General features: G+C 38.4%; 1 protein-coding gene across 2 annotated transcripts in view; it reads right to left on the bottom strand.

The window, feature by feature from the left end:
* Positions 1-25,303, bottom strand: part of PPP3CA (protein phosphatase 3 catalytic subunit alpha) — a 197,155-nt gene that overhangs the window by 58,354 nt on the left and 113,498 nt on the right. For both annotated transcript variants that reach the window (XM_056333780.1, XM_056333790.1), the window contains exon 3: positions 431-555. In XM_056333780.1, coding sequence (XP_056189755.1) covers positions 431-555 — 125 coding nt within the window. The remainder of the gene's footprint in view (positions 1-430; positions 556-25,303) is intronic.

The following is a 25,303-nucleotide window of genomic DNA, read 5'->3' on the forward strand; positions in this document are numbered from 1 at the left end:
GTCCCATTTATCCCCTACCTAGTGCTTCCATTTTCATAAATTTTTGCATCCAGGAGACTCAGATTAAATAAAACTACAAGTTAAACTAAACGGAGTTGCTCATCCAGTTTTTCTGTTACGTGTCTTTTCTAATAGCTCATGTTTATTTAGCTTGTGCACACTGCAGACTGCCTTCTGTGCTATATTTGGACAGCCACTAGTCAGCACCAAGGTGTATCCTCCATCAGCTTTCCAACATGGATACAGTGGGATTTGGCTGGATAACAAGCAACCTTTGCGAAAACACCAATAGTGACATTAACATGGACTACTTCTGCTCACAACTGGTATCTGTGAAGAGCTTCAGTATTCCCGAACTTGTTAAATTATGATGCTAAATACACACAATAGGCTGCAAGCAGTTTCACAGCCAAAACCAGAAGATACTTACTTCAATGCTGAAGTACCCTCTGTCCACGTAGTCCCCCAGGAAGAGATACCGCGTGTTGGCTGGAGAACCTCCCACTTCAAACAGTTTCATCAAGTCAAAAAACTGACCATGGATGTCTCCACAAACTAGAAGAGAAGAGCAGCAATATTCAGATTTACCATGCAAAGATCATCTTAGGCACACACATTCTGAAGTCACTGTCTTATAAGAAACACATTATGACAATTTTGTACATCATCCTCTAGTTAAACGACCAGTGAGAGCCGGCAGCTGCTCAGTAGCTGTTTTTCTATGACATGCATCCATATATGTGCGTGTAAAAGGCTACCAACTAATTATAGGAGAGCCATTAGACAAATCTGACCTACAATTATCTTCATAGGTATCTGTCTATTCTTCCTACTGCCCAGCGCAGTACACAACATTGGCAACAGTGGTAAGACAAACCAAAGTAGTCCTGAAAAAAAGAACATGTACAAGCATAGTTACTCTTTCATTTGACATTGCTGCTCTATTTCTCCTAGTCTTAAACTCAGACAAACACCGGAAGGCTTTCCACAAAATGCAAAGCATGCCTGTTTTGTGTATGCCACTGGTTAAACTGACAAACTTCTGACTTCTAGTTTCTGTATAGAAAAAATGGCCTGCTTCCTTTCCCACAGCATGTCTTCTACACGAGGACAGTGGCTTTTCATGCTTTAACCTCTACCGCTTTATTTAACCTCACATAATTATGATTTGTTTCACTTCACTGCAATGACGTAACTCTAACAAGTGGCTGCCCCAGAAAGAGCAGCCCCAATAAACATGACAGACAGAGCGCAAGTGGTGTGCCACCAGGGCTAAGTGGGGATGCCTCCTTCTGTGCCTTAGAGTTAAGAGGTTGGCTCAGCTACCTTGTGAAATTGCAGACTCCGTGGTGGGTGATTTTAAGCTCCTGCAGGAAGGCAGGCAATGCTTGTGGAGGACCCCATGGAAGCTTAACTAACAGTGCTGTGTCAAAACCTGCATTGTTTTGCCTTGCTTTGTTTCCTCCACCCAAGGGAGGAGGAGAGCTCCACACCCCCAGTATAGGGCCAAGCCTATGCCTTTTCTGGAAATGATCCTTAACAAAGAAAACATTAACAGCCCTGACTTACGGAGGTCAGTTTGGAATGGTTCTCCCTTCAGTGATCCAAACAAATGCCTGATTTTCAAACTAGAAGGGTGATTATGACAAAACTGAATAAACCAAGGGTTCAACCTTGTCTTGCAACAGCAGCCCAGCTTCTTATTAACTGCTAACACTAAATTCAGTAGACTTCAGATGCTCTCTCTGATGCAATGTTCTTGTTCCATCACAGAGAAACAAACCTCATGTTTGTGGCATACCATGAAGAAGCTGAAGTCACATCGCCACATGGACACAAAATGACCACATAGAACAGCTGTAACACCAGATTCAACAAACTCGCAATGCAGTGTTCAGACATTATTGTCTTTCATCTCAGTCCAGTGTCACATTATATATTTTACTTGTATCACTTTTCTCTGAATGTATACAGTAATAATAGGATCAATATAATATTGTCATTCCATCCAAAAACTAAAGATAAAAAGAATCCCCATCCAAACCAAAACCAACCAAACAACTGCTCCCTGGGTACAGAAAAAACACTACTGATACCCCAGTCACTGCCCTCATGAATATTTATGTGAAACTGATGACACAATTCACCAGTACCAGCTAGGTGAGCGTTCTGTGACAGTAACAGGGTATTTTTCCCCATAAACCAGCATATAGCACTCTTACCACCACTATGTTACATTGTATAATCTTTTTCCTAGTTCATTCCCCCACCCCAAGAGTTTTAGATTACAACCTTCATTTGAAAACCATAAACATTTACAATTCCTAAGAATATCTGCTATTAATCAGGAAAAACAAATAGTATTTAAATCCTCCAATGGTATACCACCACTTTTATTTCTCTAAAAAATATTTGTACCCCAAAGGAAATTTTTGATAGCATTTTCATTTGAACACGTTAATCTACCAAACTAATACACACCGCTTGACTGTACTCCTCTGCATGGACACTGTGGGAAGATTAAAAACACATGTCGCATACTGATGGCCAAGCAATCTGCTCTCCTAACTTCCAGCAAAAAAGCTTTTAGTTATATAACTGTACAGCTCTACCAATTATCACCCGCCCCCATTTGCTCCAAGTGCAAAAACCTGAAGTCGAACAAGACTGAAAGATTTTAAAGGGATTTAACTTCTGCTCTTTCACTAAAGCACAAAGAAACAAGACTTTTGTTGTTGTTGTTGTTACATGGACATGTGTGAACAGGTAAACACATTGAGGCTTTTACAGAGAACCAAGAAGGTTAGAGAGCTTTCTCCAAGTAGCTCTATGTCCATGAATTTGTCACAAGTCAGAACAACAGAGCACAAATCACTGGACAGAAATAAGAAGTGCAGAGCTTAGCAATCCCATGACTTGCAAAATTCTGAACTGGACTTGAGAATTGATACTCAGTGGATACTCCAGGCACTTTGCACACAGGAGCCTACTCTTTTTATACATGACAACACATGCATAAATGTATCCAGGTGAAAAAAAAAGAAGAGGGGGTGGTGGTGGGGGGTGGTGGTGCAGGACACAGCTAAAAAGCCCCTCAAATCCAGCCTTGCCAATTAAAGTAGTTCCAAAAGAGAAGCTTAAAATCAGTAGGTAAAAGCAGTGGAAGGAGGCACTCGAGTTAATATTGAGATTTTAGGTTACTATGGTCAGATCTCAGATTCCTACTGAAAGACTACAACGCTACATACAGTTAATCAAATTGGCACTTTCATGTTGCTTTGCTGTTTCCCATCACTAAGGGCGAGCTTTGCAGTACTGTCCCACCAAGAGCCCACAGGAGAGGTTCTACTATGTCCACTCCATGTTGCCTCTGCAAAGCTCTTTTTGAAGTTCATTATCTTGCCCCGTCATGTTGCAGAAAAAAAATTCTGAAAGTACACTACTCTATATTCATGTTTACTCTTGTACAAGCATTACCTTTGAATCTGTATTTATATTATATTATTATATTATATTATGTATATTATATATTTATTATATATAAAAAATTAGTTTTGCCAAAAATGCCCTTTTTTATACTTGTGCAGGCCCTTTTTTGGTACTGGAGCATTTGGTATTACAGTTCATTCAATGAGAGATGAACACTTTTCCATCAAAAACCAACAAAATAAAACCCAGCACAGTGAAGCAGGAAATTAAATTCTTAATGAAGATCTCCAAGATCAATATACTTATGGATTTAAAGTATGAACACAGGGAATATAAAACATCATTTGTATGTGTGTGGGATTGACATTAAAAGCAGCTGTATTTGTACAAAATAAATTTATCAAAAGGAGGAATACAGGGTGGTATGTCTTCTATTAGAACTTCACATATTTTGCTATGTCATTGGTTTCCCAAAAGTGCCATCAAGTCATGGCCTTTTTACATTTACCAATTTATGGTAATTAAATAATCTGACAGGATTATTTTTTTTCTTAAAAAGACTGCTTAATTTATCCAGTACTTTTCAACTGCCTTTATATCCTGAAATTGCCAGCTGGGCAACATAAAACAGTGTTTCCACTGGCTTACCGTTTCCAGGGAACAGTTCAGGCACTGAACTTGTCTATGGATTTGTCTGTCTGAGCCTGTCAACAGTGTCTCCTTACCTAACTGCTCAGGGCAGCAAGCTCCAGAACTCCACAGATCACTACGTAAAGAACATTTTTAAGCTGTTTTAAACTGATCTCCTACAGAATTCATTAGGGCAATCAAAGTTTAAGAAACACTGGTTGGTTGTGGACTCCTTAGAAATGTATCTCTGTTGAAGTTTTCAGGGAAGACACAGGCCCCTCCAAAAGATTCAGGTTGAGAGGACTGCCCATGCAATTACTGAGAAATCGTATTTCTGAGCAGCTTTTCCTATTTGTTATGATTAGTACTTCAATCCACTACACCATCTTACATTATAGCAGCAGAACTTTCCCAATGTAACTGTACAGAAAATATTATTTAAAAAAAAATATAAAAATTGGACATTGGGGAGAGAAGGGAGAATTTTTGTTTGTTTGTTTTTAGCAACTGTCATCCCAATACAAATTAAATTATGTTTCTGATGGCTTCATTGCGAGGATGTCCCTCTGCTTTATGTCAAAGGAAAAAGCAATATAGAAACAGGAACCATTAAGTTCAAGTTGTACTAGCAGTGAAGGAAACTCAAAGCTTAGCGGTAGTATTGTCAGCTTATTTATAGAAGACAAAGCAGCAGCACAGTAAGTTAGATTGCAATGATTATTGGCACAAATAAAAAGTCTGAAAGTGCTCTTCAGATACCTTCCTTGAAATAACTAAACACTCTTCGCTACACGAACTCAGTCTAGAGATTATTCTGTGTGGTTTCCCACTCCAGATGGATATTAAGAACAAAATGTATAGTCATAGAACATTAAACACTGTAAATTCAAAAAAAATTCTATCTGAAACAGTTTGGATATGCTGCACTTATTTTCTCATTTATCCTGTATATACTTAATTAGTGTTAGCATTACAGTCTGATAGTAAAATACCATTAATGTTTCAATAAATTTCCATTCCATGTATCACAAGATTATATTCCCATCTTCAAATGTCACCAGGGATTAGGAGCAGCTACACAACACTATCATCAGCTTCAGAAGTAACATCTACAAACGCATACACGTATGACAATTAAAAATAATGAAGCGAAGACACCTTTTAAAGAAGAAACTAACACTGCATAGGGAATATTATCCATCGCTTGAAAACTCATTCTTTACATTCACTGAGTTAGGGATGTCTTTGTACTGAGGTCCAAGAGATTGTGCTTCAGCAAAGCAGCATGGAATACTGCAAAATCTAAGGAAGAAAAACACCCTATGAGTTACACTGCAGAATGCAGACTTTGAGCCACAAAGGGGTTTGCTTTGTGCAACATTTAGGAAGTGTTTAGCTGCTTACCATTCCAGTAGCTAGCAAATACTTCCAAGAGCTTACTGTTTTCCGAGGACATCCAGAAAGTAAGCCTTACTGACAAACAGATGAGCACACCGCATAAACCTGCACTTCTGAGCTGACTATGGATGCTCATTTGTCCAGGTCTACAGGATAGGACGGTGAAGAGGCTGCATACTCGCAGTGAGAAGTATGTCCCAACCACTTCTCCAGGGAAGAAATTTGGAGCAATGAAAAATTACCAAAGGCTGAATGAAGAAGACAAGTGAGGAAGGAATACTTACAAGCAACAGTGGACACACAAAGGCAAAGCAAAACTGGTTAGACAAACTTCTGTAGCTAAGGAGTCAAAGATTGGGCTTCCTTGGCCAACTGATAATAGAAGCAAAAACACCAAAAACACTTACAAGAGCTATATGCCTGAAATTCTCAGGTGCTTCAAGAAAAACTACCGCATTGCTCCTGAAGGGCTCAACTAATAACCAGAAGGCTCTTGTTTTCCCCAAGATTTAACAAGTCACATGAGAGTCACATGTCTTTGATTACACAATATATGAATTTGAATGAGCTTTGTTTCCAAGAGTATGTGTTTTTGAGGAACATTATATATCGCCACAGCAGTATGAAATGCTTGAAACACCAGAGTTTTGTTCCATATATGTATTTTGTTTTATTTGCTAAAGATAGATTGATTTTCTCCCTTACTTTTTGGAGAACAAGAAGGAAGTATGAAATAAAAGAAGAAACACTAAAAGTTTTATTTGTAGCTGCTTGCTGAAGCACAACTTAAGACACAAACTCAGTGGTTAAGTTACAGACATTGTTTTATAGTCATGCAGTTCTGTGTATAAGTCAGATGGTTTACACAACTTCCAGACTTTATTACTTACTCAAAATAAAGTCAGAATCATTTAGACAGCTCACTAAGTAACTCACCATCCTAAGAAAACATCTACTAGACTCAACATAATGGGCTTTCATATGAATGTTTGTTATATTAAGAGTATTGAACACAGCTCTGTATTTCCAAAAGAAGCAAGATCTCATTCATATTCATATCTGGTTATCTAACATGATTATACTAGGCTTTCATCTATCGTTTCCTTTCAGTCACTGCATGCAAATTGATGAGTTTATACTACAAAACTGAATTTGCACTAACAAAAAACTGCAATTACATATTTTCATAAAGAGGCCTGCTTCACCAAAGAAAGAGCCAGAAACTATTAACCACACAGGTACAGCAAAGGAAAATGCAAATGGACCATCAACACCACGTTTGACAATGTTGTTTCGATGCTGACTTTCCTTCCTTGTACTGAGGAAAAAAAAGCAGCAGCATCTTGGGAAAAACTGTTTTCTGTGAACACACAAGCACACTATACTGTGTTCTGCTCTGCCAGCACTTGAAACACTAGTGTCTGTAAAGATCAACCCACGCTTACTCTTTGTAAAGGGAGTGAGTGTTCTCCCACCATCCCCTGAAGGCTAGAACAAATTAATGACACTTGAAGAGGTAGAGTGAAAAAGAGTGGGGAAGGGAGAACATCACATCAGAAAAGACCTTCAGGACAACAGTCATTAATATTCTCTGGTGAAGGAGGAAGCAAAAAAACCCCTAAACCATGTGGCAGCAAGCCAAATGTTTGTTAAGGCTACAAAAATATCTTCAGCTCAAAGTTTTTAAAAATAGCTCCACAAAATTACTTTTTGTATCACAACATTATTTGCAGTGTCTCAAAACAAATTAAAACCCAGGTACAGCCTGGCCAGCAGAGGAATGCCTTCATATATATAAAAGATACCAGAAGCAACAGAATGTTAGTAAGCAGGCTCTACCAAGTACTGTAGAACCTATACTGCAGAGAAAAATCCCTTCCTTCCACACTCCTACCCTATCTGAATTTTTCAGGAGCATAAGTGGGTGACATAGCAGTGCGATGCCAAATGAAAACTTTCAATTCCCAGTCAAAGCAATGCAGCAGAACTGTAGTAGAAACAGGACGATCTGGTGAATAATTTACAGAATTTTTCCAAGATCAACAGGGAAAGGTGCTTTCATCACATATACCAGAAGATGCTGAATCAGGTCACAGGGAGAGAAACAAAATGGGATGGGAGTAAAACAACATTCACTGCCACACACATCAAAGAAACAACTGGCTCTTTCTCTGCCACCCTCCAAGGTCAGCACAGCCCCTGATCATCCTCTGCAGTAAATAGAAAAAGCAAATGCACCATCATTATCTTCTCTTAATGCACCCTCAGTATCAGGGAGCAATGCTTATTCCACAGATAACCCCATCAGAAGGATTACTCGTGAGCAAAGTGCTTCATTGGTGTACAGGTCTGGATTTCCAGCTCATATCCTTAGATCAAGTTTATTTATAGCAATAGGGAAATTCTGTTATCCTCAGTTTTACAGATAAAAAACAAAGGCCTGGGGAAGTTTAAAAATTTATAAGGTCACGAGTTCAGTCAGTGGAAGGGCAAGGATAGCCAGAGAGGATCCTGGGGCAGGAGCTAGCCCAAATCTGCCTGGGTGCCAACCCTAATGCTGCCCAGAGTCCTGTCTACACATCCCCGCATTGCTCCATGCAGTTCAATGCACCGGAAGAAGAGAGCCTTTTCAATAACAAAGGAAGGTCCTGCAGAGCCTGGCTTTACATATGATGCTCCAAATGAAATTTAGGGAAGATGAAACAAGGCAAAATGGGAAAAGGGCTTCTGAAGAGGAAAAGCTCAAATATGCTCATCTTTGTACAAAAAAGAAGCATTAAATTCATGCTGTGTTTTATTCTGGGAATACCCTCTATTTCCATAGATTGGACTATAATATCCATCTATAACATACATGTTCGTTGTTAGAATTACACACTGTTCATCCTTCTCACTAATCTTGTTGAAGAGTCTGCTAATCGTTTTTTGTTAGACAACATTATTCCAGAGTCAGCAATTTGCTATTAGAAGTGGTTTGTAGCCAGCCCATTGCAATTTAATGTGATAGGCTGGAGGTGTGTGTGTGGAGGTGTGATGATTTAATTCAACTCAGGATCAGGTTTCTTTACAGTTAGTATTTCTCTCAACAGCACAAATCCAAACCCCAGTAAAGTTAAAACAAAGGCACTGGTATTACACAGATATAGTTATATAAAGCCCAAGGAAGCCCTGGGTATTTACAAGGGCTTGATGGATAGTATCCTTGTTTGCTCTTCTTACTGTAGAATTTTAGAGCAGTATTACCCTAACAGACTGCAATCCAATTACCTTCCAAGCACCCAACAATTTACAAGATTTTATGGGTAGCAGCATTAGCTTGTCGAGCTTCAGTATATGAATGCCTAGCATCCAAACACCTAACCACAAAACCTGGATGCTCATGTTGGCTTGTATTATATATTTTCCATTTTCACTGGAGGATAACATTTGTTGTCACAGTTTCATCATTTTATATCATCGCAGATCTGCTTTCTGCTGCATCCCACCCCTACTCAGTGTTTTATTAAGAATCAGAAGCATTACTCTATGACAAAAAGCATCTTCCTTCCTTAACCACAACAAGTTGTCTTGTCAGTGGAAGACAAACATTTGCTTGACACAAATACATTTGCTCATTACCTTTGGATATATAGCACTCTGTATTTCCCAGAAACAGCTACTAAGAACAAATAAAAACACTATTTCTCAAATTTCTGGGCTGTAATTAAGCACCTGGTAATATCAACATGGGTATTTGTATGCACCCTGAGTGGAAGGAACCAATTCAAAGAAGTTCTTTGAAGTTCAGCATTTGGGCTTAACAACAAAAAGAACCAGCAGTGCAGACCTACTGAGCTTCAACCTCAACTTTTGCACCCATGTCTTGAATAGGCTTGTGCTACTATTTTAATCTAACCTTTCTGTACTACAGGTGGTCATGTGCTAGTACATGGGTACAGGGTTAAGAAAAGCAAACAATGTGCAAATTTCCTAGTTCTAGCTCAAGCCACGTAAAATGACTTTTTAAAATCATAGAATCTGAATACCATAACCAAAGTCTTACACAAATCTAATTATTGGTGAAAAATGATTACCCTTTGAGGAAAGTGCTCTTAAGAAAAGCTCTCCATAGTAATTTATGTCCTGGTGCCACACATCATGTGACAATTAGTTAGGGGAGCCAGTGCAAAGAGGACTTGCCCACATTAATCTCCTCTTGCTGAAAACATATACCTAAACATGATCTTGAGTAGGTGGTTATATTCATATCCCAATCCTAAATCAACACGAATCACAGAATGGGTTGCTTGGAAAGGATCTTAGAGATCCTCTAGTTCCAGAAAAAAACTGCTATCGCTTCATAGCAATTATATAAATAAACACAAAGAAGTCACACTGATGAACAGAATAGTCTTAATTATGCTTCTTTACTATTAGGCATATCAGGAGTGTATGCAATTTAGACAGGACTCTGGGCAGCATTAGGGTTGGCACCCAGGCAGATTTGGGCTAGCTCCTGCCCCAGGCTCCTCAAGCAAGCTAATCAGTCTCAATTGAGAATTGTTTTCTCAAAGGCTGGCTGAGGAGGGGAAAAAAAACAGTTAGAGGAGAAGAGGGACAAGGGAAGAAATAGTCTTCTGGCCGACAGCCACCAACCACATCACATGCAGCAGGTTGTTCTGGGAGGTAACAGAGTACTGCTATTCAGAAACAGAGGTAAGAAGAACAGATCACCATAAAAAAAAATAGCTTGCAAAGAGAGTATCTGGTGAAAAAAATAGGGGGGGGGGGGGGGGGGCAGGGAATCTACTATACTGAATTGGCGTTTATGGCACTGTTCTGGTCTGTAGTCTGTCAGTAGTCTCAATTATGACATCCTTTCAGGTTTCTACTACAGAGTTATCAAACACATTTTAAATAATTACAGACCAAACATTCCAAGGGGAGGTAAATAAATATTTAATATCTTACCAATCAGCCAAACAGGATTTCAGTGGCATTTGATTAGGTTAAACTTGATATGTGAATTAAGTGTATGTGAATTCAGTATCTCTGTCCAAGGATTTCCACCCACCTTACTTTTTGCACTTGCAGGATAAAGGCATCCATTGCTTGAATCTGCTTCCGCCAAAGAGATCATACGAAAGCAAAATCATGCAATCAGAATATACAAAGTCTGAAAACACTCCCAGCTACAGTTCCAGATGAGAAAAAAATATTCTCACAGATAGGGGATTTTAATAGAAACTTGTATGTACAGATATTAAATAAACTCCTGAGTCAGCTTTTCATATTTCAGGACAAGATCTGCAGGAAGTTCAGAGGATCTAGCTACAGAGATCATTAATTCTGATGGGAGCTAAGTGATTACTTCTTCCACAGCACTTCCTGGATTATCTGGTTTCAAAGAATATGGAATACCATAATCCTCAACATATACATAATCCAAATATTAAATATTTTTAATGTGACCTTATAAAATTTTGGTTTAAAATATAATGTACATCCATTTAAATGCAGCATGTATAATAAAGGAAGTATTTGCAAATACACTGCATTTCCTCTCAAAGCAACAACTTTAATAAGGATGTGCTTTTACCTGAAAATACAACAGGTGAGACCAGCAACTGATTCCCTCAGATACCAGATTTTTTCTGAGAGCAATTCCAACCCTAAACATAAACCCAGCAAATCCCATCAGCAGGATGGTAACGATGGTAACGGTGTCACACCCCCAAAGAAGCAATTACCGTCCTTTAATGCAAATCCATGCAAAGTTCCTGACCAAAAAATTGTGTAAACCCCCTCAAATACAGGTTTTTCCAAAACACAGTACTGCAACTGTGGGTGTGCATTACTGAATGGCAAAGTAGCCATATCTGTGTGCCTGTACCGAAAGACTGCTGCACCAGTATGAAATAAAGCTTTGCACTTAATGTGACTGTAAAGATAAGTGGCTGGCTTTGCGCTCTACTGCTCTGCTGACGGCTGTAACACTCAAACCAGAATGTTGTTGGGCCAAATTTCTACTACGCAATGTCCGTTGTCTTCCTGCTTACGTAGTCCTTGACTTCACAGATCTGAAGAGACACAGCTTCACTTGGTAACTACTGGCATTGACTTCAAACAGTTCTTAGGCCAAATTTGGTTCCGCTCCACTCAGTTAACGCAACCTTGTCTTCTGTTGTTACACCTTCTGTCACAGGGATTTCCAAACTGCTATGAAGTAGATAATCTCCTAAATGTGCATTTTGTGAATTCATACTTACTAAGAAAAAGCTATCTGATAAGTAAATCAGTATTTCATCTGGGTTGCAAGTAAAGTTTCCTGGCTATCCTTAGAAGACTGGGAAATACCTATTGAACCCTCTTTCTCTGGATTTACTTGTCTGTATTAACACCGTAACTCATACTCTTCTTCCAGTGTTGGGACAGTATAAACAGTCTAAACTTGAAGAACTCCTAGTTCAGGGAGAAAGTCTAATCTCTTTACATCTGTTAGTTTTCATAATGAGATGACAGAAAAATCAAAAATATGACAGACAAGAAAAACCCCATCATTTTCTTTCTTTTGTTTTAAATAACTGAAGTCATTTCTGAAACAATGTCCCTTGTGCTCGCTCTTCTTGGGAGGTTGGTATATGAACTACTACTAGATACAAGCATAATACTATAGCTCTGTACGACATCATGTGTTTAAGGAGCAGAGTACTGCTAAATGACTATTAAATCCAGTGCACAAACACAAATCTATTTTAGGAGGAGACACTTACTGTTGAGAACCTTACTGGGCTAGTATCGGCTGTGCTTCCACAACACACTGGGCTAAACAGACCTGTCATTATTTTAGACCACAGTGCACATACTCCTTTGAATATTGTATGTAACAGTATCCTGGGTCAAAGCATACAGGGTGTTTGTTACAAAGCTTTACTGGGGCACCAAAAGATGACCATTTCCCTGTTTCTATTCTATGCGAGTTGGGTACTAGTGATATTTTTTAACATCACCATGCTCATGCAGTAACTGAAGAAGTTACGCCCTTCTTTCAGAAGAACTTTCTTCTTTAACTCCTTTGCTCTGCAGAATGACTCATCTCTCAGAAAGAACATTGTCTACTTTTGGCTAAGATCAAATACATTATCAGTTTAATTTGTTCCAGAAAATGTTCTTTCTAGCTACAACTACTACAATACTAACCCCAAATCCATCCATAGTTCAGTTTACTTCTGTCCTGTATACACACACACAAATCCTGTTCATGGTATTAAAACAATTGCATTTATTTTTCTCATTTCTCCATTCTTTAGCATGCACTTTTTGCAGCTTTTAATACAGCTCACAGCTGTAGAAAACAAGGACTGAGGAAACATTTATGGTGAAAAATTATTTGGCAAAAGGAAACACTCGGCAATGCCCAGAGCTAGAGAGTATCTTCTACTTTAAACTATCTAGAGTGTTATTAGTCTGTGGGGTGTTTGTGACTCCTCATTAGCACTAAATTTCAGAGAGATATGTCACTTTCTACAACCTTTTACAGGCTGTGAGGTTTCATCCCATGTAGGCTGCTGATGAGCTGACCTCTGCAGCACATGCTTTTCCTCAAGTAAGCTGTGAAATCTCTGGTCAAAGTCAAGCAAAAAATCCAAGGAAGTGCTCCAAACCTCAGGCCCTTATCAAGGCAGATACGGGAGTCACTCTGACCATAATCCTTGACTAGAACAATGAAATCATTGACTAAACCACTGAATCATCATTCACTAAATTCATTAAAACAAAAAATTAGTACCAAAGAGAAAAAGAAAAGGAAAAAACCCCAACCACTCCAAAACCACCTAAACCAAAACCCCCAAACAAACAAATCAAAAACCAAATGCCAAAAGAAAAGAGTCAACTTTCTCACATATTCAGGGAAAATGCACTAAACCCAGCACTTTGACAAATTTTCTTGCTGTCATTGGTAAAAAAAACAGCCAACACACAAGACTCCATTGGCTTTTTCAAGCAATGATGTTTTTGTCTGCATCTACCCTGGGTTTATAAGCTTTTATTGGTCAAGTGATAGTTCCAGATGCTTGACTTTTACATAATTTTAATTAAAATCAGTAATTATTGTTTTGATAAAATATCAGTAAAAATCAGTAATTATTGTTTTGAGAGAGCTGATGCTACCACCACCATTCACATGGTGTTAGCCAGAAAGTTTGGGCCCTAGCACCTGGCAAGAAACCATAACTCCAGCCTGAGTTCAACAGACCTTCACTACAAAAACTGGGTCCACTCAGCTTTCCTTTACTTACTATTTCATTTATTCCTTTATTAATGTCTAATTTGCTTTATTTTCTATAATGTGTAAGTATCTTAACTAATTGGGTCCTTTATAGGAGAAGAATAGCTAACCTGCCATCTTCTACACTGAAGATACTTTTTCACTACAGAATTTATACTATTTCTTTTATGCCTATTTCTGGCTATTCTATTCCTTGCTTACAAGTAAGCAAGAGGTCTTACTCCCAAGAACATGCTGCTTGATTTTATGAAACAAAAACCTTTTACCCTTGTTACAGATTCCTTTATGAAGCACAGACTACTGCTGCTGCTGCTTCTCCCTTGTATTGGTTAGTATAACTGATAGGTCAAATTTAGCTCTCAGCAGCCTGGCAATTCAAGGCAAACAGTTCTCTCATGGATTCGTTACTGTCAAATGAAAAATGTGTGCTAAGAAAAAAATGCACTATTTTCACTTCAGTGACTTCTCAGGCTGCTTGCTAGTCCCTCTGGATTGCAATAACACAGTTATTTGAAGCGACTGCAAGGCAGAAACCTTTCAGGGACATGAAAATAATAAAATTCTAATGTATTCTTAAGTTTGTTAAAGCTTGCCTGTGCTTAACTGAAACTGTAGAAATTGCTTGGCATTCTCCTTTTTTAGCCTCTTGTATCTGGCCAAGTAATAATAATAAAAAAATACCTCTTGGATCGTAAACCTGTATTTATTACACCCAAAAGTTTTCATAGACTCTGAAAAGTTTTATAACCTTCATTGAAAATCTTAAATGATTTTCTTGTGTCTATACAATTTCAATTTGAAATTGTAATGTTACTGAACTTCATAAAGAAAAATGATTAAAGACCTTCAACTGACATCGGTCTATCTACCATAAACAGCTTGCTAGAAAGCTGAAAAGCATGTGACCAAAAGAGCCAAATGAACAGAAGCTTCATACATCGTTGTGACTAAAAATATGAGTCAGTGCAGATAGGATCTTATCTTTAGAAAACATACAAGTAATCAGGTTTCAGAAGATCATCACCCACAAAAGAAAGTGATTGTGGCTCTGTGTTTTTGGTGTCCAAGAGAAGCAGGGATATCTGTGCATCACAGGAAGTGGGGCTGATGAATCTGCTATGAAAAAATGCAAGTTAAAAAGAACAGGCTTTCAACCCATTTTTTTCCTTTCTCATGCTGTCTTGGACAACACACGATTCTAAAATACCATCAAAAAACATTAATTCTCTTAACTCAAAATAATGCATGTAAAGCTAGGAAATATTTGAGGTTTTCCACCAAAGAAAGTAAAAATCTATATACAAAAAGACAGTTAGGTATGAAAATACTTATATGGAAGATAAGTATACATTCTCTGGAATAGCATCTTATCAGGACTACAAAAGATAAAATTAATCTCTACAACTGTTGCTAAGAACAAGAAGTGTCACCTTCCATTAATGTCAGTACATTTTTAGGAATTATTAAAGTCTAAAAGACTAGTTAAGAACTAAATACATGAAAAAAGTCCCCTTGGTTCATTTCAAACACCTGTTCAGCTTTGATTAAAGTCTTTAAGAAACTCACTGAAACTGGACCACATAAACGAGATCTAAAACACTGGAGCTGTTCAGACAATTTCTCTTAAAGGACTAAGGATTAGAAACCCGCTGTGCACAATGTTACTGTCACCTATTCCGCCAAGGACTGACAAACCAAGCACACAGCGACAGGGGATCCCAGGATCTGGACAGGGTCTAGAAGTTCCTCCTCCAACACAGGCAGAGTCTGAGCTGTCCGTCCCTCCGAAGCTGAGCAAGGAGCAGCTTCTGCTCCTGAGCTGCAATGGGGAAGGACTCAGGACTTTCTTTGAGCCCCTCTCATTGATCTACACTTACAAACCAAACAGCAGCAGTAACACAACTGAAAGAACAAAGCCTCAACAGACTTCTGCAGTCTAGCAAGGCTCCTGCACCAGGTACAAATCTTGCAGAAGTTTTCACTTTTTTTCCCCTGTGAAAACAGGTACAATTGAGTTCCACTAATGGTATTCGTATCTCTGCTAAAAACAAACTGTTTAAATATTATATTCTTAGTGAGCCATGACTAGCATGGGTAAATGATAAGGATGAGATGTGATTTCATGGGATCAATGATTCTTAATATTCGCTGTACTCGTTGCCTCAAGCCTTGGCTGGCTTGTTGTATATAACTGAATACAAATAGTTATCTCATATAAAATCATCTCAACTAAAGAACATAGTTTTTGCCATTTAAAGAAATTGGTGGGCAGCTCATACCCAAGAAACTTATTAGCATTAAGCAGTCCCTTCACAATAAAATCTTTATCCACTTACAAACTGACTCACAGTCATTAACTATTGTCTCTTCAGTAAAACACACCTCCAGAAATTTTTGCAAAAGAGAAAAAAATACCCAAATAAACACTTACTGCTTGTTTTCTGGGTGAGTTTTGTACTGGAGTTAGCAATATGATTATCTTACTTGCCTTTAATTATGGTGTCTTTTCAAGCACAGAAGATGATGTTGTAAAATGTCAAGTCCCACATGACTAAAGAGGCATTACAAGATATAGTCATTAAGAACTGGACTAACTCTTTCTTCTTTCTGTAGATCATTCATATTAATGATTTATGGGATTATTTTGTACCCGACTAGCCTAAAAGACTTATTCAGATTGAGATTCTGCCTCATCAGAGGTTTTTATTTGCCACCTACAAGAACAGTATTTCTGGGAAGTTCCTTTTTAAGTAAAAGATTAGAGAACTATCACTGAAGATAATGTTTCAGTGGACTGCAGGACTGTTGGGCTTTTCAAGGCAGCCCTTGAACATGGATGCTTTAATGATCTAGGCTCATTAACTAGAAATATATAAATCATTATTAGAGCAGGAAACAGACTGCAACATTTAAAACTCATTTAGTGACAACGCAAGCAAGTGCTAGCTGCAAAACTCTGGCTTTCTGTTGAATCAAAAATTTAGCAGAAGAATCAGCAGCAGGCCCTTCAGCTACTTTAGTCTGCTGGGAAATCAGGAAATATTTCTGTCTTGTAAATTGCAACAGTAAAAGAGTGTATTGGGTAACTTAAAAGGCCATTTCTATTCCCCGTAGCCTCACTTAAGTTTTTCATCATTCTTCCGTACAGTATTCTAATATTCTTTATTGGCTGATGAAGTTTTTGAGTTGCTAACCAGGATGAAGTAATTTTGTTAGCTTTCTGTTTTTTTTCTTGTATGAAATGCTATTTCATACAAGAGTGCCTCTTGGTTTTTAAAATGCATGTTAATTCAGTATATCTCTAGAAACTAAAAATCTACATATTGGAATTGCTGAAGAATACATCCCTCAAACTGGAGCAATGGTATAAGTGGTGGGAGAAGAGAGGAAAGCACACGGTGCAAGAGGAGCACCTTACGAGCTACAGGAGGTCACTTTACAAGTCCCCCAAACTTCTGTCACGAACAGAGTGATCATTCTGCACAAAGAATGGTAATTTTCTGTGTTCAGGAGGGGTGGGTGGGGGGAGAAGACTGTGTTTTTCTTCCAAGGCCATATGTATCCCGAGCAAAACACATATAAAATAACACAATCAAAAAGGTTTCCTTCTGCTACTTAAGGTAACAATTACAGGAGGAAAAGGGCTGCCTAAATACAAATGAAAATATATTGGTTTAATCATACAGTTTAGCTGTCTGTTGTTGACCTGCCTGTTTAGGAATGGAGACAGTGAGGGGTTCAATGTAGCAGATGCAGGCTTTGCTACATTACAGAAGACATTATCGGAAGAGCAACACTAAGGAAAAAAATATGATAATGCAAAAGTACTGATATATTTGTGAAATAAAGTACAGGCACACTGTTAAAATGGCTCTAAATACATGCCTTACAACTTTTTTTTAATTCCAACTTTTACTCTGCTCTTTCTCTTGTGCTTTGTTTCACCCTATTTTTCAATACTTCAGGACAAAGATGGCAGAGCTACAGCAGGAGGGAAGGAAAGGAGCACGGCTTTCAAGGCCCCTGTTTGTCATGAAACTTGGACTGCATCAAAACCCGGGACACCCAAAATCAATTCTCAGTCTCAAGGCAGGAACAGGCCCATACTTAAGTGACAGACCAAGAATAAATGAAGTGCAGATATGAAAAAAATGAATTCCTGAAGAGAATTCTGAGACAACAGCCATCATCTAAAAATCCACTTGCAGACTTTATTTTTTAATGATTTAAGCCAGAAAAAAAATCTGCCATTCAGAAAGGAATGAGTAAACAAAACTAGTGAATATTCAAAGTTCAAATCAAGTTTCATGCTTAGTTCAATGCATTTTTTACAGAAAACGTCCCCTATAATCATTAGTCTAATGTTACCCATAAGCATGAGTCATATAGAGATTCTGCCTCCCAGATAAAATAATTCTCCCTCATCACTTTCTTCATATTATTAGAGAAGTTTATTTCAACAGAAAAAGCAAAGGAGAAGCATATCATTGTTTCCATTGAAAACAATTGGGAAAAAATCAGAAAATAGTAGCTTCACAACACAAAAAACCACATATGAGGCTATACATCATCATTAAAGTTTAATCATCTCTCCAAGCCTTTAAACCCTACTGTGGTCCTCCAGTTTTCATACTTTACCTATCAAGACCAGCTGCATCAGCTTGGACTCTGATCTGGTATGAATCGAGTGTCCTGAGTCAGAGTCTGCATGAAGGCCTCATTGTCATGAGGTGGTGAAATCACCCTCCCTGGAGGTGTTTAAAAAAACACGTAGATGCGGTGCTTAGGGACATGGTTTAGTGATGGACTTGGCAGTCCTGGGCTAACAGTTGGACCTGATGATCTCAAGGGCTTTTTCCAATCTAAATGATTCTATGAGTCTATCATGAAGGCATCATCCCAATTTCACTGGACTTACACTGCAGCCTGCTTCTGCAAAGTTAGCATCACAGGTGATACATTAATGACGGCACTACACTGTGGAGCCAGGTCATCCTGCCTCATGCTACCAGGCTGAGAAAGGACCAGAATGGATGGGCAGTACGTTCAAGTACCACTAGAAGAACAGCTGGTGGCTTACAGGAGGTGGTATTCCTTCCCAGGAACTATTTGCATCTCCCTTGTTTTTTGTAAAAATAAAGAAATATATATATATATAAAATAAAAAAAGAATACTACTTTAGAAAGATTGTGTGTCATTAGTTTCTTAGTGCACAGTACTCAATGCAGAACTGCTGTCAAACCTTAGGTAACTGTTCTACAAAAAAACCCAGTATCTGCTAGTGAAACTTCACATTCATTTTTAAGGACTGTAAAGGAGAGGGTCAATAGAGTGCAGGGGTAGACACTGTGCTACGTTGGGTAGCCACAGTTACATTAATTACTAAATTAAGCAGTTTTACAGCCTACCATACAATATGCTCACCCCTCACCTGAGAAAACTCATGCCAGTTCTTTCTCTCTCCTTCTCAATTCAGCTTCATTTGATTTTGCCATTCAGACGTAATTCTGTTTCTCTGCATCTTCGCGGGAAAGAGTTCCTGATGTATTTAGTATAGACAGGGTGCGCCTGATGTTAATACTACAGGCATGGGAAGACATTATTTGAAATGTATTTATAGCATTCCCAGTTGAAAAGAAACCATGTAAACCAGCAATCACAAAATCTAACCAAAACCTATTTTCAAGCTGTCTGGGCATCAACAAAAATCAAGGAATACATCCAGAGTACAGCCTAATTTTAAACTGATTCCCAACAAGTGTCATTAGATCTTTATCCTTCACGTCACCTGCTCATCTCAAGGGTTTACCTTTGGCAGGGTGACAGCAAAAGACAACAAAATGAAGACTACAATCCACCAAATCCAAACCGATGGTCACTTAAGTCAACTTTTGGTTAGAGAGCAAGTCCACAGCTCAAAATCTACTGCGTAGCACAATATGCTAACTTTAGAACAGCAATATTATTTTATGATTACACAGGGGACGACTAAAACTCCCAAAAGGACCTGAGACGCTATAAGAAACATCTACAGATTTGAAATAAAGGAAATGAAAGACCCATAAGGTAAAACTTTATTTTCATAAAGTAAAGCCTTACCATCATCAGTGGCATAATCCATACAGGCTTAAGTACATGGGTTAAGGCCTTAACCAAGATGAGCTGTTACAAACCAAAGACTGACCAGGAGACTGTAAAACTAAATTCAGAGTTCATAGGAAGTACCCTCCTCCTCCTCAAATCTCCTTTTCTCTGGCCATTGTGCCTCAGACACTCTAGCCCATGGATGGACATCCAAGCCATATTGGAGTTTAACAGCAGCTGACCTGCAGGAATAGGGAAATTTCCTGAAAAAAAAAGGTAGATTAGCCCACATGAAGCTCCAGGCTCTGAAATCAAGCTAATGCAGGTGTCCATGCTAATCTGTTTAGCAAATTACTTCTGGTTTCTCTATAGCATATCACTGCTACTTGCAGGTAGGCAGAAGCAGGTTTCTAGGTGCAAGCCTTCATACAGCAGGTGAGGAGGGCCATGCTGAAGGAGGCACCTTGCTGGAGTGTTTGATGAGGGGGAGATGTTTTAGTTTCATTCCTACCAATACTTTGGCTTTTAAAGAACAAACAAGTTTAACCACATGTTCCAGAGCAGACTGTCAGTAAACTGACAAGCACTGAACAAGCATATAAGCAAAGCCTGGAGAAGAATTGTTCCCTTTGTCTTATGAAATACTAACCCAGTAACACCAGCTTTATCCAAGTCTGGACAGTGTTACCGAAAGGTAAGTTGCCCTTTGCAGCCCACATTGCTCTCGCACAGAAATCTCTTAAGATTCTGTAAGATGGAAAAGAATCCATTAGCATCCCTATTAGAAAGGGGTTTGAAACCAAATCTTGGGAGTTAACAAGCATGAAACATCAGCCACAAAACACATCTAAAAAGCTTTTGGTTTCCTAGGATGGTTTTGGCTTTTTTTTTTTCCTTGCTATTTTCCTTAACAGCATGTGAAATAATGATAACAAATGGTTCTCATAATTAAATGCTTCCACATGTTTCTGGAGGCATTGATTTCTTTGTACTTATATACAAGTAAAATGGCTGTATGGTATGCTGAAGCAGAGTTTATTCTTCAAGAGTATTCCTTATATATTTCCTCAGGAAACAGTCACCAGATGCAACAGATATTGACAGCTCTCAATCATAAGGATCATGCCAAAAATAAAGACACTTAAACAACACAGATTAGTATGTACTAAACTCTTGATATTGAAGAAGAAAAAATGAAAGAACTATAAATAAAAAGACCTATTTCTCACTTGATGATAATCCCTAACTATAATTCTGCAGAAGGGTAAAGAAATTTCAGCAGTTCCTTGTTCACTTCCAAGACTTGGTACCTGTCTTCACAGAACAAATCACTTCTGGGTGGACTCAAAGAGGGCTGGGCAGGCTATACTGGCTTTCCAAAACAAAAACTAGAAGATTCAACAAAAGGTCACAACAGACAGCATATTGCCTCATGACTCCAAAACTGATGACTAGACAGGCCACCATAAGCAACAAGGAAAGTTTAAGTACCAAAGAAAACATTTCTTCTACCCTGATATTAGCAGGGAAAAAAAAAAAAAAATCTCTGTGACCTTATGATGCTGAGAGTCACAAAAGGAGAAAATAACTTAAATCTGTTTTCATTAACTTTCAGACAGAGTCTAGAAACATGTAATGACTTTGGAAACCTTATAAAACTAATGAAAATGCTTTAGAAATATCAGTGTCCATCTTCTTACTACTCTTAGCTAAAAGTAATTATTGTTAATTAAAAGAAGCGATCCTATAATGGAATTTATCCTCTATTTTCCATCTTACCAAACTCAATTAACAAATTAGCTACCAGAACTGTAATCTACTCCATATATATTACTTCACAGGTTGCAGAAAGCTAACTACCTTTCCAGCTATGACGACTGCAACTTTCTGGTTCATGACAGACATGTGGTACTAAAATAAAAAAGGAGCACAGCACACTTGCAGAAAGGAATCTATATCTCCTTCAAATCAGCTCCCTGCAATTCAGTCCTCCAACATGTAATAGCAAGGTTTATATCCTCAGCAGGAGGTTATGTTAATAGCACTGCACTTCCCACATGGGAAGAGTAGCTGTAAGAACAAGTGCACTATCAGATCCAAAACATGCAATTACTGGTTTGAATAAGATAACAAAGAACAAAGTGTTAAAAGATCTTAATGGGAAAAAGCAAAAATAATTTCACACTGATATTGAATGATCCACAGGAAAGACTTTTTTTTTTTTTTTTTTTTTTTAATTCCCAAATTGATAGTATCCTTTTCTGGCACAAGCTGTTATTATTAGTCACAGAAGCTTTTTTTAAAAATTTATTTACTCAAGTTTTCCCAGCCAAGAAATCACAGGCATGTAACCTCATCAGCAGGGAGAACAGATGGACATTCCCAACAGAGTCTCCTGTCCTCCCAGCCCAGCCTCCTCTTCCCAGCATACTTTATATTCTTAAGTGATGGGACCGAGGTCTGGCTGCCAGCACTGCTACCCATGTGCTCAATTTGCAGTTCCCACTCCAGTTATCTGGCCCAATCAGGCATGTCACAGGTGCCAAATATTGGTGACTTAAGATGTTCAGGCTGCTCTGCTTTTCTGCTGACAATGCACTACTATTCCTTCACAAGATACGTATTGCCAACTGATACAACAGTAAATAAAAAAATGCAATTGACCTCATCTTTTAATATTAGCTTTCCCCCTTCCATTTGAAGTTATAGAACTTGGTGGTGGTTTTTTTTTTTTACCTCATTAAAATCAAATAAAAAAAATTCTGTGCTTGTCTACATGAAACCAAACCACAGTACTAAATTGTAGACATGGTAAAAGAGTTAAAAGAACACTTTAAAGTTGCAAAGTATTCACTACCAGAATTCAACCTTCTGTGTGTTATCATCATCTTCAACTAGAGACCACAGTATCACCTCCTTTCTCCCCAGGAATCTTGCCACATGTAGTGCAAAGGACAGACTGCAGAGACTTTCAAAGGGCAATGTTCTGGTTTCTCCTGCTCCAACATATGGCTCCATGCTGAAGCCTTGCACTCTTTCTCTCTCACAACACGATTCAAACACAGAGCTGCTTACTTTCCCCAGGGGTTCTTCCAAGGCATGCAGCACCAGGCGGCACAGGGGGGCTTCAAGATCATAACAATCTTTTCACAGGAGCTGGATTCCTGTTAAATACCTATCAACTCTGCGTATCAATTTGAGATACACAAGGCTAATGCAAACTCTCAAGAGGAAAAAATACCCCAACCAAACACAACATTCAGTATATGATGAATTCAACCACAGACCCTAGTGACTTCATGTGCTGAACTACGTAATTAGCAATTTAGCAAAATCATAAGCCAGGGTTTCAACACAGGAGCTCATATACTGATATAAACCTAATGTAAAGCCAGCTGTAGAACATCTGGGTGGCATTGACAAACAGCCTACACTGCTGGCTCTGTCAGGGGGTGAGGCCTGGGCAGGCAGCAAGCTTCCACGAACAGCAGAGGAACTACAAAAATCACACTTAAGTTTGTGTGCTTGTGTCCTTTCTGGGGGCTATCTGACTTTAAATCTCAGTTCTTACAATTACAGGTTCAGGCATGGGTGTGTTCCTTGGCTATGCTCTAATTTTAACAGCATTAGTGGGGGCTCCCTAGTTTTTGTACTACACAAGCGAAATTGAAATGAAACAATGAAGCCTAAAGATGACTCTATATGGCTAAAGTTATCCCAGATACTGTAAGTTAATGTCCCTGTCGCCTGTACCATTGCTGTACTGCAGCGATTAAGTCCAGCTGAGAGATGTCTGGTCTGATCTTTACAGCCTTTATGTTGCAAATCCGACAGCGTTCCTTTTGGACTTCTGCTGTAATACCTCCAATGGCTTAAACTACAATTTACGATACAATAAAATTCCAAACCTCTAAGTAAGCCAGCAGCGTTTTGAAAAGGAAACACTATTTATTGAAATAGATAGCGCTTTGACTCTTCTGTTTGTCATCTTAATTCTTCTCTGTGTCCAGTGAACCCCTGTAAATCAGGCAGAAGCACTTACTCCCACCAGCACCTACAACTGGAAGTATTGACAAGAACAGACTTGTGCTTCTAAATTTTCAAGCTACTGAAGCAAGTTTTCTTTGTTTTCAAGATTTGTTTTTATTCTCCAATAGGTCCTTTCCTCACCCTATGCTAGAGCTGTTTTAGAGCTACTTTAAAGATACTTTTTAATTTATTTTTTCAGAATCTGAATACACTTCCATTTTTACACTGCAACACGAGATCTTAAAAGAAACCACAAACTAGAGCTCTGGCTCATGTGTTAATACAAAAAGCCAACATGTGGCAGCTACTGTCCTAAGATTGCTTTCTGAAGCCCTCAGAGGAAAAAAACCCCAAACCCTAAAGACCTTCCAGTGACACCATACTATAGGAAGAATTCATTTGTGCACTGAGAACAGTTCAGTTGACAATCTATAAGTCTTGCAAGAACTCAGATGCTTTTCCCTACAGCAGTACCAGTTCAAGCCATAAAGACATATAAAGATTAAATATTTAAAAATAAATAGAAAAAATCCCCCACCTTTAGTCAGTCAAGACATTGTTACACACTAACACTCAATTATGATTTTGAGAGGAGCTGTAATATAGAATTGAAGGGGGTCAAAGCCCACGGTCCTCACATCCTGATAATTCTGCTTATGAATTCTTTAAAAAAAAAAAAAGAAAAAGAAAAAAAAGGAAGGTTCAATTTCAAGTGCATTCATTCTTTGTCCTCTATAATTCCAGCGGAATCCTTCAAGAATATTTTTGCTATGAGGATGAGGAACTTGCCTTATAACTCTCAGCTAACTTCTTATCTTTATTAATAGGTGACCATCAATTCTTGTACCAACACTGACTTCTAAAGAAAATAGGTCATCTTCCATCCAGCTTTCTCCCCTCAAACCTTCTGTTTTCAGTTGGCCCCGTTACACCCCTTTTGCATCCTTCATCCTTAAGAGTATTTTCTCTATACCTGTTTCTGTTTAATGTTATCTTTAATACAAACAATCAGAAATACATGTATTATTTCAGACAAGATCACCAGGGCTTTGAACTACACACTGACAAAAATCAGCTCTACACTTCTCTGTGTTTATTAGATACGCCTTTTCAGACAGTACGGAATTTGTCTTTTTCACACTTACAGCCATTCTGTAATTAACTACCAAAGCCAGGACTTTCTCCTCCACAGACTGATGAGCAACATGCTCACAAGAGAAACTCTCTGCTTCACATACAAAACCAAGGATTTCATCCCACTTCTACTACTGCGACCTTTAATACATTCCAATTCTTCCCTCATTTCCAGTCCTCCTCTATTTGACAGTACGTCCCACAGAGTGTCCTCACAAAATTTATTAGCACATACCCACTCTCTTATGCCAAGATAATTAATGAAAATATTATATACAATTTGTCTCCTGATCAACCTCCAAGCCTTCTGGAAAGAGGCACTTCCTTCA

This window comes from Falco biarmicus, chromosome 1 (assembly GCF_023638135.1).
Source record: "Falco biarmicus isolate bFalBia1 chromosome 1, bFalBia1.pri, whole genome shotgun sequence".
Taxonomy (NCBI): Eukaryota; Metazoa; Chordata; class Aves; order Falconiformes; family Falconidae; genus Falco; species Falco biarmicus.